This window comes from Gobius niger (genome assembly GCF_951799975.1).
Source record: "Gobius niger genome assembly, chromosome: 16".
Classification (NCBI taxonomy): domain Eukaryota; kingdom Metazoa; phylum Chordata; class Actinopteri; order Gobiiformes; family Gobiidae; genus Gobius; species Gobius niger.
This window is the reverse complement of record NC_136867.1, coordinates 18620793-18639882: the sequence shown is the minus strand read 5'-3', so window position 1 is coordinate 18639882 and position 19090 is coordinate 18620793. Positions and strand designations below refer to the sequence as shown.

Genomic DNA, 19090 nt, shown 5'->3' with positions numbered 1-19090 from the left:
CCCTTTAGTAACTGGACTGTATTGTCATGTTTCCTTCATCATACCACTCTATTTAAAAACTTCTATTTTTGTAAATAAGCAAAGGAGACAGAAATGTTAGGATAAAAAATATATTTCTGAGTATTTCATTAAAATGTATAAAAAGTCATCATTAAAAGTACAAATTAAATTAAATACATCTATTAAACTTAAATAGTTCATGGGGCACTATGTACAGAGTCTTTGGGTTGCGTAGTTTCAACAGTGGTCGACACATTCGTCTGAAACATCGACGTCAACATCCGAGGAGTCTGTGAAGTCGTCTCCGTTGCCCTGGGACCCTGGACTCTTGGGAGGGGCCAGGCCCAGCTTGGCGAGTTTGGCCTGCTGCTGCTCCAGGCTCTGTTTGCGCCACTTGATGCGGCGGTTCTGGAACCAGACTTTGACCTGGGCTTCGGTGAGCTGCAGCGCGGAGGCCAAAAGGAACCGCTCCGAGCCGACCATGTACTGCTGCCGGGCGAACTCCTTCTCTAGCCGCGACAGCTGCTCACTGGTGAAGCTGGTGCGCATGCGCTTGGATTTCCCACCTTTGATTTTGAAGGGGTGCAGACTTGCGCTCATTTTGGACATCGGACCTGAAGAAAACATGCAATATTTTAGTTAAGTTACGCTATTGAATTAACCAAATCATTCATCATAATGGAGAAAAAACGCTGTGAAACTGAACTGACCTTGTGCGTAAAAGGTGTTGCGACAGGTTGCTCCGTAAGAGTATGGAGGGCAGCAGTAGACCGAGTACCCGGGCTGCGAGTGGACTGCGGGGTGCAGCATGGTGTGAGAGTAGCCGTAAGGTGCTCCAGGTAAAGATCCAGCGACAGGCATGAGTGGAGCGGGAGCTGCTGGGTATTTGACCCCGCAGGAGACGGGACTCGTCCGGTCACTGCTTGGGTGAGGGTCCGGTTTAGCCAGAAGCGCCTCAATTGTAAATGATTTCCCAGGGGAAGGTTTTGCTGGTGCAGAACATGGGCTGCTCTGGTAGTAAAGGGGAGCGTATCCGTGAGCGTGCATCCTGAGGCAGAGTCCAACAAAACGAAACAACAACAAAAAATGTTCTCAGTTGTAGTAGAGGAGATCTTGCTCCTGCAAAAGTTGAGCGTTGAATGACTGCGGCCTGGGACCTTCCCCTTTTATAGGACACTCGGACGCGAAGGTGTCAACAGCCCCCCGCAGGCCTATTGTCTTTGTAAGTAGCACTTGTAGAGGCGCATCCCGACAACGTATCCAATTAATTGGTGGAGAGGTAGTACAAGCTGGGATTGTCAAACATCCTCCGCCTTTGAATGCAGCCCGGAGCTTTTGAAGAGACTCAAGGCAGCGGGGGCTGGAGGGGGATTTATTGGGCTACAAATTCTTTGCATGGATCTTAAGTCCAAATGTAATCATTACCGCTGAGAAAGCCTTGATGTTGCCAAATCATCTTAGTTCCTGGGCCCTTTAAAGTCGCAGATGCTTTTAAGAGCGTGACCAGCGGCTTCACCTTTCACAATAACGTTACTGTAGGCTGTAGTTTTGTTTCGCCTATGTTGTATTTTTTGCGCTGTATTGCAAAGCTACTGGTCACTGTGCCCGAATTTCTCCCTATAGCTGTAAATAAGGTGTCACCCCTTTACGCAAACAGTCCATAATCTTTTCCCTGTATCAAATTAACACACATCTCCAGGCCTTTTAGCCGAGTGTCTCTTTTAACAGCAGCGGTGTGGCTTCTCGAGCTGGGCCGTAACGGAGGCGTGAAACCCGGCAGCGGTGATTTGAGAGGTGTCCGTGCACTTTTACCAGCCCTGCGTCCTCCTCCGCGATAATCCACAGGTGAACCCCGCTGTGGAGATACTGCACTCGGGAGGGTCTTACAAGTGGTTATGCATCCGACACGAGAGATTAATCAACTCTTATCGCAAAACGTAGCAAAAATTAAAGCGATAAACCCTGTAACTCCGAATGGCCCCGATAAGATAAGACTTTATTATAAGTAATCGCGCCTTTATCAGCGGTGCGTGCCATTCCTCTTTACGCACACAAAGTAGACCGTTATGTAATTCTGTTTTATGTTGAACAGTTGAAATATTATATGCCATTTTATTGCATAAAACAATGATCTAGTGATATGGCCAACATGATGACAGAAGCCAAGTCTTTTGATGCGTAAATACTTTTCTTTCAATAAATGGTCATATGGTACAAAGAGTCTTGTGAAAGATAAACAAAGCCTGAATCAAAAACTCTTGCTAAGTTTATTTTAAGCATTGATTTATATTTAGATGGAATTAAGATGTTTGTTTATTTTTTAATGTCGTGCACAAGTTTCAACAAATCCTTCACCCAAAAACTGGACACGTCTGCCTTTGGTGTTTGGGTCATTCGGATTAATCGACTAAAGACCAAAGACTTCGCCCTAAACTCTTATATTGCTTTTGAAATATTTGTGGCGCACAATCAGAAACGGTGAAGCCTCTGAAGTAAAAGTCAAAGGCTTTGTCCAAATTAAATGCGAGGTGTAAATGTCTCTTAAGTGAATGGCCCCATTATACTGTGCGTAAATACAGTGCCGCTTTGATCTAAATGCACTTGAGTGAACGCTTGACCCGAGGCTGGGCATGTTGCGACCTGCTCCCCTGTATCATTCACTATGCGCACATTTTAAAATAACCATATAACTTTTTTAACAAGAACGAAACATAGCTCCGAGACTTGTGCGTAAAGCTGATATCACAACACCGCACTCACTCAAAGCCCGTTTTTTTGTGAGCGTTTTTGAAGTTGAAGGAAGTCATCTGCCTCTTACAGCATCGGGACAAAGCGCCACTTTCTTTCAACTGGGATTACTGCCAGCTCTGCAAACTCCGCGGCCTCATTTCCATCATTTGTGAGGCGGCTGAGATGCGTCCGCGGCTCTTTAAGTAACTGTTAAAACACATTTAAAGCACGTAGCGAAGCGCCGGGCCCTTTGAGCGCGCGGGGCCGTATTTATTCGCGGGAGAATGTCTAATGAACGGGGCAAACACAGACTACGCTGGGGTCGCCCTCTACAAAGACGCTGGCTCTTCAGATGCGCATTCAAAGACCACCCACTCGAGTCGCTGTTTACTGGGCTACTGGGACATAACCAGGTGCCAAGTGCGTGATCATACAAGCTACAAGGCTAATGCTGCTAATAAGTGGGTCTTGGGTAGTTTGAGTCCAGTTCTAGCTGATATGGTTCCTGGATTTACTCTCTACTCTTTCGTCATAGTAACAATTGTTTGGATCCCTCATAAACATACAACTTTTGTCAAGTTTTTGTTGTGTTCTTGTTGCTTTTTCATCCTTATTTGACATTATTTTGACGCTTTGCTTTCAGGAAGCTTTTAGGTCTAGGCAATGCATGGATGCCTGGATAATAACTGGAGAAAATGTGCTTGTGTAGGTGGAGGTTAAGAGGTAAATATACCTATTATCTTCAGGCAAATGTATAACCAAGATTTATCAACAAAAATCAAACTCAAGCTAAACTAACAGATTTTAACCAAAGCTGAATTTAAAATGCTAATATCCCAAACTGGACATCTGAAGTTTGAAAATATGAGGTTCATGTCCAATAATTTCTTCATACTATGTCATATTTTATTTTGGGATTCGTAAATCAAGTCCCTCAAGAACTTTTGTCTTACAGAACACAGCTTCCTATCGATTTTTCTGGAAGTAGCTGGAGTCTATAACAGTCCTGCCGCTTATACAGTGTTTGCCATGTTTTATTTCAGCCCGTGACAGGTTGAGCTGGAACAAAAGTCAAAGTTGCATATAGTTCAAACTTGTTACTACATGAACACTCTCTCCTCTCTGTCCCAGGCCGATGCTGCGTGGACCACTTGTGTATTGAAGCCAGACAAGGAATACACGGATGCACCGGGGCTCATTCATAGTCATGTTCTTCGGGCACAGAGGGGCTCAAGCACTGCCCTAACAGCTCAAAGGGCCATCCTCCTCTAAATGGGCGCCTATTCATGCTGCGGCAATCGTTCCACTCCGGTCGTTAGCGCTCAAAGGTAATGGCTCGATAATAAGGGTAAAAACTATCACACTTCACAGCAAACTTAAACTTAATAAGCTCATTTGATATTTGGTTTGAAAGTGATTATTTGCATTTCTAACACAAAGCACTGTTAGCTTTGACTGAGAACCTCCAGTCATTTGGATTCATAACTTCAATTATTTATAAACCTTGTACTTTAAACCTCCGTAGGAACTATTGATTTAAATAGATGTTAACAGTATTGTCCTCTTGACTTTTGCTTAACCCGGTAACCCCCGCTTTATCCGAGCACCTTCTCTCCAGTTCGACTTGACTCAAATCTAAAAGCTTCTTGAAAATAACGTCATAAAATAGCGACACAAATGAGACGTAAATGAGGATGAACACGCACCAAAAAAGCATCAAAAGAGGGAAAAAACACAGGAAGACAAGCGTCAAAAAAGCAACAAAAATACGACAATGCGCAAGTTTTGAAGATCTTACATTGTTCTATAGTCGAGAAGCTTGTACAATTATTAATATTTAGCAACGTCTAGTTTAGAACCAGTGCACTACAAGATATTTTAGTTGTGAATGATATATGAAAGAAAGCCTTTGCTTAGGTCATTGGTTACAAACTTGAAATATGGATCACTCATTTCAAGGGTTGAAACATTTCAATTTGGATTTAAAAATAAATTGATGCAATTTTTTTTAGGAAAATATGATAAAATGTCTACAAACACTAGTATTGAAAGTATTGCGATACTTATTAAAGTATCGATACTTGGTGTTGCTGCAAAAAGTATTGCGATCCAAATCCGATCTGATATTTTGTCCCAGCCCTAATATTCCTTACATTATGCTTTCAGTTCATTCATATTACACAATGTGGCACAAGTATATTTTTGAGCTTGAAACAAATAGGGTGTAGGTGGATGATTATTGCCCATCACTGTAATACCATTTAGAAGTATGCTTATGTACTTTTCTAATGTAAGTTACCATTTGTGTTTTGTCCATTTTTTGAATAAAAAATAAACCGCATGCTACCAATGCTTTATTTTGGAACAGCCTTTATAAAAGATGAACACAATGCTTACTGATCATAATAGTGCTACAAACAGCCATACATGTTAATTCAAAGTATAAAACTAAAAAGCAGCTCATCATTGCCCTCCGTGTTGTTTCGCTGCTGGATCAAAGTGGTCATTTACAAACAGTGTTGGCCATAAACTCCTCCATCGGTTTATATTTGTGACTGTCATAGAAGTGAGATGAAAAACTGCAGTGCAGCTCCCAGTTCACACGTGATTGACCCAAACAAAAGCCTATAGAAACACTGTCATCATTATTATTCCTACAATGACGAGGAGTGACTCTTCTCACCTGTTCGACACTTTTAGCAGCCACTGTACTCGTGCCTTTGCTGTGCATTTGTAATGACTTCATGAACTAATGTCCCGCAGGGCTGCAGTTCTCTGTTGGTTGTGCTGCAGGGCCTCACCTTGACTATGAATGGAGCTCAGTGAAAAGGCAGGTACACTCTGTCTGGCTCCAATACACATTCACTACACTTCTGCCCTGACAGGGGCGGCCGCTGAGGGGCAGGATAGAGAGGGGGTAAATGAAAGAAAAAGTAAATTATGGGTAATTAGAGTGAGAATCAGAATCAAGAGAGTTTGGATCAATTCTACTTATAGTTTTGCAAACATTACCCAGACTTAAACATTTCTTTTCCAACCGTTTGGTCCATGGTTTCATTTATTTGCGTATTCTTTATGTATTTAATTTGGCAAGGACTTTTCATTAAAACATTACTGCCAAATAGATAACCAATCAAAAAGGGGTTACTTTATTCATACACCAGTTATTCAAGCAGATTATAACCTTATTACTTCATTTGCTTTTATCTTAACCAAAGCTTCTAACATATTATTTAATTCTTGCCAACAGCAGGCCATGAACAAGTGTTTGACGTGGTAATAAACAACATTTAAGTGCTAGAACAGACACCAGGGCAGATAGACTACCCAAGTTCATTGTTTTGACTTTGCATTGACCTGGCCTTATCTCAAAACTCCCTGTTCTCCCTCTTGCTTCAGTTTCACTCAGCAGATAACACCGATTTCTCCAAGTAAGACTGACCTGAGGCTCCTAATGCCTGTTGCGTGTGTTTTGTATTTCCATGAGAGTAAAGGAGGAGCGGCGTTAGCATCGACACTGTTTTTGTGTCCCGTATGAGCCGCCCTTGCATCCGTAAAAAAGCCACATTCAAATACGCCGCTCCTCGGCCTATTCACTAAAATGAGAGGCCACGTTATTGCCAAACTAATGAGGGATTAGGTCACTCTCCGGAGCTGGTTTCCGGCCCAGCGTCCTGCCCTGGGAGCTGGGCTGTGTGTATTGGACTGTCTGCCACTCGCACACTGAGATGCATTTGTGTGAATGGGGCCTGTAATGAGGCAGGTAAACACTTATTAACAATAAGAATGAGCACTGGGCAATTAGGAACTTTAATGTAAAGTTTTAAAACTGAATAAGAGAAGTCAATCAGGAAAAAGGTTCATGTCGCCTAAATTACAGACTTTGGTTATTAGTTTTCAATTCTTTCCCAGAAGTTTTGGATCAATTAAGTGGATTGTCAGTGTATATCAACATAGACTGCCTTATGTATCTGCGTAGCTTTCCTTTGGGTGCTACCGCTAAAACCACGTACAAAAGAGCCAAGACTCTGCTGCATATTTTGCCTTTTGTGGGTGTGAAATTGTATTATCAAGGACTTATTAATCCGACTGAATGATCGATAAGTTCCCCATCATAGAGAAGCCTAACCCAAATGTGCAGAAATGGCGCGGCTGTTTTAAATGTTGGGAAAAGTCATTTATCTTGTGTAAGGCCCCGGTCTCTCAGCCTTGACCCGTCGTTGTCTGAGCTCGCTCAGGTGAGACGAACTCCGTTCAAAGCCACTGTCACTGTTACCACGACAACCACACAAGACACAACTCAAGCTACTGTCCGAGGTCTGCAGCAGGACAGAAAATACAGACAAGAAAAGTAGTGATTGTTATGGTGTGATCAGGGTTTCTGCAGGGCATTGAAAGTTATAAAATGAATTGTGCCAAAATCAAGGCCTTAAATGTCATTAAAAAGCATTAATAAGGGTTCAAACTGGCATTAAATCTAAATTTATTGGAAAATGATCACACAAGTTTTGCTGTATAAGTTTACTGTATATTTCTCCAGATGAGCCCAGTTCTCTTTCCTCTGTTTGATGAAATGTTTGCAAATCTTGAAAATGAAATACGTGCTGTTTTTTTCTTCTGTGGCATTAACCTCTTAACCCCCGGACTTGACCGAGCACTTTTTCTCCGGTTCGACTTTACCCAAATCTAAAAGCTTCTTGAAAAAAGTGACGAAAAGGAAACGTAAACAAGGAGGAAAATGCAAGGAAAAAGTTACAAAAGAGCAAAACATGAGGTGAAATCTTAGATCACATTTGAAGTCTTCGTTTTCAAATGAGACCCTGGCCTATCTGGTCATCTTGACTGGAGAGGCTGTAAACTCTCCAGTGAAGATTTAGATTTGGGTAAAGCCAAACTTGAGAAAATGTGAAAAAAAGTGAAAGGAACTATATGGAGTTTAAAAATGTTGAAATTATGTATTTTCCTCCATGTTCCAGCCATGTCCTATAATGTGTAGACTGATCTCAGACCTGTTCACCACAACTGCCTCTAAAATCCTGCACTGTCACTCAAAAAGTTGTTACTTCGGGTTCAAATTGCTGTCTTGCATATATAAACCATGCACAATAGTTAATAGTTAGTTAGATTTTGTTTTTGCTCACATTTTAAAGAAGTGCAGAAGTGTTAGAGGAGGTTCAGATAATATTTATAAACTGCTGAACTAATAAGGTGCAAGAATCACATGCATTTCAGAACACATGTCCCTATGACAGATTAAGCAGGTCTTATATGTTTTCAAAACCAATAGCAAACCGCAGCCTCAGTACTTTGCTAACTTTGTGTGGTAGTTAAGGAGGCTTTGTGAACTCAGAACAGCCCTAACTTTATGCAGATTTCATCTTGTGGCACCTCATGCAATGATTGTTTTACATTTTCATAATTATTTATTCATAAGAGCAGAATAGAATCCAATTTGCTTTCATCCCTAATCTGTACAAAGTCTGCTTAGTCTAATATTTAAAAAAATGTGTTTATTGTGTTTATTGTGTTGTCCGATTGTCATGTCCAGATCTGACGAGGTGTGGGAGCTCGGGTGAGAACGCCCCGAGCCTGTATGGTCTCTAAATATGAAGGTCATAGTTGACTTAAATCATGCATAGAGACGTGTTTGACAAGCGTGGCGACTTGTGAAGCTGTTTTACGGAGCGTATGGGGTGGGGGCAGTCCCAGGTGCTGACGGGGCCCCCCCCTCCCGCTCCTCTCACTACTTTAATGGAGGTGAGAATTGGCGGGTTGGACTTTAACACTTGACCCATGTTTACACTTCCTGTGGATGTCAGGGCCTGCCCATAAAGCGCTTTTTTCGAGGTCCGAGCCGGTCCTGAATGCACCACTGCCCATTAGGACCAGGCCATTTCCTCTCCTCTGTTTGCTTATGTTACTGCCACTCTTCCTCCTCCCCCCGGGCGCTCGCTCTCTCCCCTTCGGAGGGTCTGTTATGGTGGAACGATGAGCCGGCTGCTTATTGGGTTTGTGTGGTAATGGAGACTAATGCAGGGGTTAGGGAGGAGGATGCAGTTTCACCTGAGAGAGAGAGAGGGAGAGACACCTGTGGCATCAAAGTACAATCTGGTCTACATATAGTGGCTGGATGACTGTGGACTTGTATAGAGGGCTCAACAGTCCAGACTCTCCCTGGAGCCAGAAGTAAAAATCCCACTCAAAATCATTTGAAGCCCATAAAGCAGAGAATAGGATTGAATAAGTTTGAGTGCAATAACAGGGTCAAAAATATTTTTTTGTCCCAAGGTATTTTACTTGTATAGACCCTGAATATTGAACAATGACTTGCTGATATCTGCGTAAACCCTGCTTGTATTTAATATTTTTGGTACAGTGGTGTTTGTTGCATAAACAACAGCTGCTAATCAGTATTTTCAAGTATTTGGTATTTTCTTTCTTGTAAAATATCTGCACTATTGTCAGAAGTTAGCACATAGGGGACACAAAAAAGCATATTTTATTGTTCAGCTTTTTCATTGATTTTTATTGTCGCCTCCCGCGGGAGGTGTTCCAGGCATGTCCTAGTGGGACAAGGCCTTGTGGAAGACCCAGGACACGGTGGTGGAACTATGTCTCCGAGCTGGCCTGGTGTCGCCTCGGGGTCCCCCCAGAACAGCTGGAGGAAGTGTGTGTGGACCGGGAAGTTTGGGCATCTCTGCTGAGACTGCTGCCCCGCGACCCGGCCCCGGATAAAGCGGAAGAAAATGGATGGATGGATGGATTGTTCAGCTTGCACTTGTCTTTGTAAATGACCCCCTAATTATTTTAATGTTTTGAAAAGTCTGTGCGGATATTAGATTGACTTGACCGCTGAGCTCCACATGCACTACGGCTCAAACAACTAATCGATTATTGAAATAGTTGACAACTTCTTTTTTTTAAAACTTTTTCTATTAATCGTTTTCTAGTAAACACAGACTCAAATGGAACAGAAATTATATGAACTTTTCATTTTTGATGGAAATGTACTTTTTTCCCCCCAAAGTTAGGGTATGTAGTGTCTTGTGCATTGTACATTTCACAAATATCTGTCTGTCTCATCCAATCAGAAAGCAGAATTGGCACCAAGAACCTCCAAAAACACACACTTAAAAGGAACAGGCCACCGTTTGTCCATACTGTTATATGTTCTTACCTGAGCTTAGACGAGTTGATACGTACCGGTCTGGTCTTTGTGCGGGCCCATGAAAAAGCATGGTTGCTTCTAACTTCACCCCCGTTTGGAGCTATAGGAATATACTGTGAGAGGCCAAACGCTAAGAACATCTTACGTCGTTTTGCGTGACTGAGCGCACACACGAAGACCAGACAGGTACACATCAACTCGTCTAAGCTCAGGCAAGAACATATCACAGTGAGTAAAAACAGTGGCCTGTTCCATTAAGTTTACTCCATCAACATGTCCTCAAGTGGTACCACTTTAGCTTTATGTGTAAGAAAAAGAAGAAAGAAATGCAATTTTCATACGCCTTTCACAGCCAAGGTATTGGATTAATCATAAAATTAACCGGAAGATTAATCGATTACCAAAATAATCGTTCTGGCTTCTGTTGCCATGGTTTTGCCGCTCTGCTTATCCCTTATTCAGTCAGTTTCACGTAATTTATTTTTGCACCTTTTGCTCAAACCCCTATTGTTGACTTTTGTTCAGTGAAAACCTGTTGGCCTTTCATAAATAAAGTTGCAAAACATTATACATTGCCATGTTCCCATTTTGGCAGTACACTTTTTATTGCAAACAAATCTCTGTATCTGCATCACTTTATCAACAATATGACTGTAAACCTGCACTGCTAATACTGACATTTTTTATTATAGTCTGTTTAATTTAATTTTTTACAGTGTATACTTTTTGCCCCCTTAAAGTTTTTGGTAGTCATTCACTATAAAATACCTCTATTTACTATTTAATTGTTGGCACATTTCCTGTCTAGTGTTTCTGAGAGCTTAATGTAACAAGTGAATTTCTCCATTGTGAGATCAATCAAGGCCAGCCTATCTTATCTTATCTTATCTTATCTTATCTTATATCTTGTAGTCCTATTCTGTAGTGTAGGACTCTTACAAACATGTATTTGTTTTGCACTCTATATTTCAGTCAATTAATGGGTCTGTGAACTGAATCTTACTTTTAAACACAAGTGCAAAATCTAATCGAAGGTATACTCTACACTCGTGTGGCTCTAGACTCTTCTAAAGCTTCTAAAACCCCAGCAATATGAACAGTGACAGTGAAAGTTTGTAGTCAAATTAAACCAGCTCTCTTTATCATCCAGCTGCAGCGGAGTCCAAACCGGAACAGCTCGGGACAGGGGACACCAGCAATTACCCCCCCAGCCGCTCGGACCGATCACCTGTGGAGCAGCGAAGGTAAAAGTCCCTCAGGTCTGAACACGCCTCACAATGTCTGCTGTCACTCACTCTGTCTGAGCCCGCGGGGTGGTGTTATTATTATGGGGGGTTTAAGGATGTCTATAAAAACAAGGGGCATTCTGGATTGGGAAACAGGCCACATCAATGAGAGCGTCTCTGATTCCTGTTTAAAAAGATACAGTATGTATATAGGAACTTCAGGTCTTTGTTTCCCGCCATCTCCATTTTATAGAGTCTGGTCTGGTGTGTTCAAACTTACCAACTCTCACCCCAAACCTCGCCTGATTTGTGTGGTGGCCCTATAGTCTGAGTATTTGAGGTGTATGTGTGACGTTTACTGTCGCTGGAGTTTATTGTGCGCTGGGGCCGCTCCAGCCGTGATCAAAGCGTCCGTTTCCCTGGAGAAAAGACAAACAAAGACACAGGCCACTGATGGACACATTAAAGCACATTATGGCTCACTTTCCTGTGCTTTAACTCGCCCAAAGACAAAGGCACACAATGGATAATTCACTGTTTTTACAAGAGGAGTGAGCCTGGGACAGACCACACACAGATGGAGCAGGGACGGGGGGGCTCTGCTGACCCCTTGTGGAGACAGAGGGAAGAGCTGCTGGCATAAAGCAAATGTGTATAGAACAATAAGCTGAGATAAAAATAAACCATCACTGATAAGAAACAGGGTGTAGAACAGGGGTGGGAAAGTTATCTTTCTTTCTTATCCACAGTCCAGGGGCCGAACCTCTCAATTGTGGCCCAAAGTATAAAACCAATGTCTCCAAATCCCAGTGTGGTTCATGATGAAATTGACAATATTTTCAGCATTTTTAGGGCACCTTAACTTGTAAATGATCCATGATTTGTGGTCAGATTTTGCCCCTACCCTGGTGTAGAATGTAGATCAATCAATCAATCAAAACTTTATTTATAAAGCGCTTTTCATACAGAGTTGTAACACAAAGTGCTTTACAGATTAAAAGCAGTTCCCGCCCACCCAACCACCCACTCTTCCAAACAGACAACAACACTGCTCACCCCACCCCCCTCCCCATAGCCACACACACAGCCACACGCACACACGCAGCCACACACATACACATACACGATGAGATAATGGACGTAATGCTGAGTCTGGGTACAGATGAACCAGGTAAGGAAATGCCATCAGAGGAGCCGTCTGCACCAGGAGCGGTACATCAGCCACAGCCACAGGGCACCACCACTGGACACCCAGCGGAGGTGCAGCAGAAGCACCACACCTCCATCCGGGCACCCAGAGGACAGTGCCCACACAGCCACAGCCGACCACCGCTCCCGGGGCAGAGGGCTCCCTCAGAGGAAACACTGGAAATTCTAAAAATGCAAAAATGCAATATACAAATATATACATAAAATAAATAAAAATAATAATAATAATAATAAATAAAATAAAATAAACATATATATAAAACTAACTAAAAACTAGTATAATAAGATAATTATAAACATAAATAATAATAAAAATAACTGAAAAAATAAGTAAGTAGAAATCAGCTAAAAGCTAAGCTAAAAAATGCTAGCATGTTAATTTCAATAATCTAAGAACAAAATAAAGCAGCACTTTCTTGTAAAAATATGCATTAAATTATTTGAAAGAAAATAAGTATTTACTTTGCATTTCAATAATTGTCCACCAGATGGCACTATTTTTTGCAACAATCAAAGTATTTTTTAGCAATGGGGCAGTCATTGTCTTTTTAAACTTGTAACCCCCGCCGTAACCGAGTGCATTGTCTTCAGTTCGGCTTTACCCAAATCGGAAAGCTTCTCGACTGAAGAGCAACAGTGTAATGCCTCATTTGTCAAAGTTTTTTTTGTCTCGTCACTGTGTTTTAGTCACATTTTTTGTCACTTTTTAGTTGGTCAGGTGGGGGTTGGGAGGTTAAGAGGTGACGTCCCAATAGTTTGCCTGTAGATCTATGACCTAGAGTCCGATCTCACAAGAAACTATTCTTGTGACTCAAACAAAAATAAGCAAATGATTTTGGGCTCGAACCAAAAGATTCTAAATATCTGTTGAGTTACGAGGTGTGTTCCTACAATCCAAAGTAATGCATATTATGTTATCATCGCTGTCCCCCACACACCCACTTGATGGCGCCAGTCATAATTCTATCACCAAGACACACCTACTGCTTCTATCAACCAGGCAACTGCGCATATTTCTATAGGTGATACACATTTTGAAATGTCTGAAAATCAATCTGTTTATGGAACATGAATAGTACTGTAGAAAGCTGTGTCCTAATGAAAATCATATGGTTCAAGAGCGACAAAAACTTGTGTATCACAGTGAAATATCAGAACAGAATAGTCAGCAAGCCTTTACCTTTAACCCAAGTTTTTTTTTTTTTTAAGAATAAACTGCTTCTCTCGGTACAGGCCATTTTAAGTAGAGGAGCTTGTTTCCTCTATCTGTCATTTATAAATTATATGTCTCTGCTTTGGAATCTGATAAAATATTCCGAGATGCACCATTTTGAGTGTTACCATACTAATGTACAGGCAATAACAAGGGGAACAACATACCCTCAAACTGACCCAGATTACCAAGGACATATTGGTCTCATCTGTAATTCTGCCACTAATTTCATATGAACTATTGTGCAGTCATTTATGGATGTTTATTATCAGCAATGGCCAGTGTAATTAATGCATGTAGTGATTTACCTTACTTTAAACTGATATTTAATCCAGTAAATCTGGACTCTCACTTGAGTAAAAATAATTGTTACTTTTTCCACTGTGAGTAAATATTTAAGTGGCAAATGCATCATTTTGATCAATAAATCGATCATCTCTTGAATTCTTATTCTTATTCTTTAGAATTATGTTGTTTTTTTATAATCTTGTAATTTTCTTTGTAAATATCATGATTTCCACATGATTTTATGTTTTGTTTCACATTTATGGCATCTTTGAGAATACAGCAGACTTTTTCACAGTTACTCAGCACTCACAGTTCTCAAGTAACATTTTCACTTTTTACTTTTTTACTTTTACTTGAGTAATTGTTTGGGTCAGTACTTTTTGCTTCTACTTGAGTAAAATTATTTATTTCATTTATTTGACAGGGACCTTGTACAGTAGCATTAATCAGCATATGAAAATGTCTTTTATACCACTAATTTCCATCTGCAGTCCCGGAGACGGACAATTACAAAACACTGTACAAAAAGCCCAAAATAATGCAGTTCATAATATTTACACACAGTGTTATTATACATTTTATGAAAAAGTACATTTCATCAACAGGAAAACTTGTTCCTCTATATTCTATACCCCCCTTACCCTTCTCTGATTTTTTTTTTTAATGCTGACATGTTTGAGGTCCCAAAAAATGTTTTTAAACATCCTTAGACTTAATCTTTTTCGGTCTTTGCATAGTTTTAGTGCAGTTGGAAGTTTGTTCCATTCTGAGACAGAGATTGTCCTATTGCTGTTTTCGTTTTGATACATTGACTGTTGACCTTGTTGTTCTTTCCATCTGATCAGAGGTTAATTGGAAAAAAAACCTTTTCAGGGGTGGAGGGGCCACATTATTAATAATCTTGAATTATAACTTCAGATTGGCTGACTTTATTTGTCTAGAATCTTAAATTATGCCAAGGTATCTGAACTCCTTTTGTACATTGGAAACTCAAACGTTTGTGGGGAAAATAGTGTGGATCAAGTTACAGAACATTTTTATCAATATTATGATATTTCAGGCTATTTTTGCAGCATTTTTGTGAAAGTGACCCTGAAAAGTGACCCCGCAAGTTGTGAAATGTGCCGATAAACTTGTCCCTGTAAAGGAAAGGAAAGTTAGGAAAGTTCCGAATGACTTTGGACCACAACTAACTTTATAATTTAGTGGCTTCCACTTTCATTATTTGCAATCAAAAAAACAGGTATAGGGCCTTTAAGGGGTACGTTTCAAAGTAATGTTGCTCTCGTGTTAATACTTTGGCTACTTTAACCACCTCTGAGTAAATGTTTCTGGCTGCTTCATCCATAATAACTAAGTGCTAAAATCCTCAGTGTCAAAGTAGCATAAGGGTAATGTAATGTTCATAGTCTCAGCCTCAGACGTGGCCCTCTTCTCATTACAAGTTGACTATTTAGACTCTTTAGATTGCTTATAAAGCTGTAAGCTCTGTATTCACTTGTCAGAAGTCGTGCTCATTTGATGCACGTTTCCCATCCATTTTGTTCTTGCTGAAAGTTGCACTAGATGCTTGCAGCGGTTGACGCATAAACGTCATATTTTCCAGATGTTTGTTCAGAAACCTGCTCTGAGCCGTAGTCCGCCTGCACAGACCGGGTTAATGCAGGTTAACGCGGGTGAGGCAGGTGGAGGCGGCTGAGTTTGTGGTCAGAGTCGAATGTCGTCTTTCGCAGCTGCTGTGACCACGTCCTGTCTCCTCTCACTTCAACGACCTGCTTCAAACGTTTGTTTCTTCACCGTGCAAGCTTTTCCTGTCAGTGCATGACACATTTTGCAATCATCTCTATGTTTACTTGACAGACAGTTTTTACATTTGTAGGCAGTAAAGTAAAGGAACGGGAAAGAACAATGTGCTCTGTATTTAACAGGATCCAGTGCACGATTACACAATTTACAATATCATTATGTTTGATATAGTTTACAAATAGATTTCTGCAAAAAAGAAACATCAGCTATAAATAACTGTTAGTGGAAAGTGGTGCCAAAGCAGATAGGATCATAGGGGATAATCATAGTGACTTGTGTGGTACGATATAACTGTCCGGACCCCAACTCTTCTTCAACAAATGTTTTCTTCATGTTCATAATATTTTAGTTTCTTCACCCCAAGCCTAAAGTAATATGATGTTTTTGATTTATTCTTGAACTGCACAGACATTATTTGTGATGGTAAAAAGGTGTTGCAGTAATAAGTGGTGGTGTTTTGTTGAAGTCTGGCCCATACGCCAACAATAAACTTAGCCCTATATTCAATAGCACTTTAAGATAGGATAAAAACATTGCTATTCTCCCCTTTATATCCCTTTTTCATATATTTTGTTCATGGTTATGACTTTGCTGCATTCTGCTATTTTGCAAAATATATAATTTTCCGCTTTTACACTAGCAGGGGTCTCCAACCTTTTTTAACCCGGTGACCTACTTTTACACAACAAGAAGGTTGGAGAGCTGCTTATGCTTATGGAGAATTATTAACCAAGATAGTATTTCAAAGAAAATGACTTGAGTTTAGTCCTTACACTTCACAATATTGACCCAACTGTTTGCAGATTGTGTTTAGCATGTTCAGAAACAAATAGAAAATCCATATAAAATTTGAGTTATCTGCCTATAGAGATGTAGAAAGTCTTTGGCGAGCCACCGAGACAGGCCTGGCGTGCTACTGCTTGGAGATCCCGGATCTAGAGCAATAAATATTATTTCACTCAAAATCATAACATCACAAGTAAGATAACAAGTGCCTTTATTGTAAGTTTATTTACATATAATCATTTTCAGGTATACACTGTTGACTAAATCTTTATACATCTAATCTCTCACCACATGAATAACTTTGGAGAGTAAGTATTTTTATTCTTTAAATCACACACACAAGAAGCAATATAACGACAAAACTTGAATAAACTCTAAATTTATGAAATAGACAGAACAAGAGACATTTAATTCTTCCATTTACATCCACGCGACCTGAACCTCCGTCTGACTCAGGTGTGCTTCCCATTTGTGCGCTGGAACAAAGCAAGACAAGGCAAAGTTACTCTCTCAAACACTTACAGAGTCGTGAATTATTTAACAATCCAATTTTACACCGACCTGGATCTTCCAGAGCAGGAAAGCCACAAAGAGCCCATAGACGACACCTTTGACGATGAAGACGACGTAGGAGAGTTTGGCATGTTGTGTTATCTTCACGTATTCCTCTGTGAAAACAACACTAACATTTGAGAAATTGTTCACCCTGTACTTTAGCATCCTTCTATATCCATACATTCTCTAGCCCTCCACTAGATTAATACAATCATTCCAATCAGGATCTCTCACTCAATCTGTGGAATAGCTGTCACTTACCGGCAAACATTTTGACATTACTGCTTTCTAATTTGGTGTATTATCCATTCACTCGAGTACTTAAGTCCTACTTTTTGTAGCATGTCCTGTCTAAGGATTGCCTTACACACAGATCGAATCCTAAACCTTTGGGTTAGTAGACAAAGGTATCACTGGTACATTGGCGCACTCTTTTATGAACTACTATATGCAATAATTGATGACTGTCTTTTCTTTCTTTCCTCTCATGAATTTGGTGCCAGTACAATCCTCTCATAACAAAAGTAATATAACAAAGGTTTATACAAAATATCAAGATTTCAGAGGGACATTATTTGACAACTGCGATGATAGAATGGACTTTGGAAGCTTAAGTTTTCAAATACTTTAACAACTCTCTTAAAACCTCTTACTCCCAGCCTGAACCGAGCGCATTTTCTCCAGTTCAGCTTGACCCAAATCTAAAAGCTTCTCGACTCACTCCGCTTTTGTCACATTTTGGAAGTGTTTTTATCGTGTTTTCGTCACGTTTTCGTCACGTTTTTGTGTATTATTTTATTTTTTATTTCATTTTTCATTGGTTTATTTGGTCGGGACAGTGTATGTTAATGAACCCACATGGGTCTCATGAAAACAAGCCACACTGAATTGTAGTGATAGTGTTTTTGTCACTTTTTTGTCGCGCTTTCGTCCTCGTTTTCATTGCTACTTTGATGCTTTTTTAAGCTTTTAGATTTGGGTAAAGCCAAACTGGTGAAAATGTGCTCGGTTCAGGTGGGGGTTAAGAGGTTATAAACATCTAGATTAATTATTTGAAACATTGCGTTCTTATACCACATCAGTCTCCCATAAAGCAAAATACATAATCTTTTTGATATTGTAATGACATTATGTCTATGACCATTTTCCAGCGTGATTAACACGACAGATACAATACAATACAAGATACAATGACATACGCACCTCGTGACATGCCGCCTTCCTCTTTGACTTTATCGCCTAAATATAACAAGACATAACATCAGATATGTTCTCTTTGACGATAGCCTTTTATAGATTTATAATGCACATACCTTCAATGCCACAGACTCTGTCACTGTGATCTGTTGTGGTTTTGTTCTCATGGTAGAAGCTGACTGTACAGTCGAAACAGTTATCTGAGTCGGTCCACTCGTCTTCATCCACCACGAGTCGGCTGCTGATGGTGTAGGTTTTATCAGTCTTCTGCTGAGCGATGAGGTCCGTGGATACGTGTTTGTTACGTTGTGCTCCATTGACCTTCCAGGACACTTTCACATGATCCGGGTAGAAACCACTGCCCACACACACCAGGGTCTTAAACTTGGTGTCACCTTTCTTCCTCGGACGCTCTTTTTTGGAGGGTGGATAGATTTTCACTGTCGGTGTCGTGATGGCATAACCGGGTTCTAGAAAGAAAAATGATAAATGGCCATAGTTTTGCATCACATTTCAAGAAGGTCACTTTTGCATCTTCTTTGTATTAGTTTTGTAATTTGCAATGTGTTTTTAACCAGATATGCAGTTCCTTTGTCACACACAGTTGGATTCTTTGTTTTGGCTTCTTATAATTTCACTGCAGTTTTAGATTTGTTTTTGTTTTTTATGTATCTGTGTTTATAGTATCTATATTTAATTACACTGCTTAATATCAGGCTATTTCAAGATACATTTTACACAATTATATTTCTAGGACCTCACATAAATATTTAGCTAATACATCAGCTTTTCTACATTACACACATGCACAGATTTACTCTTAAATGATCAAATTAATGCCAGTTTTTTAGACTTACCCAATACAGTCAGTTTGGTTCCCTCTCCAAAGTAAGCCTGATCCGTGGTTGTTCA

General features: G+C 40.3%; 1 protein-coding gene and 1 long non-coding RNA gene across 2 annotated transcripts; both read right to left on the bottom strand.

Annotated features, from left to right (window-relative positions):
* Positions 1–237: 237 nt before the first annotated feature.
* Positions 238–1047, bottom strand: noto (notochord homeobox; the record flags this gene model as incomplete). The annotated part of the gene is made up of 2 exons (XM_079573115.1): positions 238–614; positions 711–1047. The coding sequence occupies 2 exons, from the start codon at positions 1045–1047 to the stop codon at positions 238–240; spliced, it is 714 nt and encodes a 237-aa protein (XP_079429241.1).
* Positions 1048–16640: 15593 nt separating this feature from the next.
* Positions 16641–18322, bottom strand: LOC306975545. Its single transcript, XR_013793712.1, has 3 exons — positions 18185–18322; positions 16988–17094; positions 16641–16902 (listed from the first exon to the last, which is right to left on the bottom strand). It is a non-coding gene; the product is annotated as an uncharacterized lncRNA (long non-coding RNA).
* Between the last annotated feature and the right edge of the window lie 768 nt (positions 18323–19090).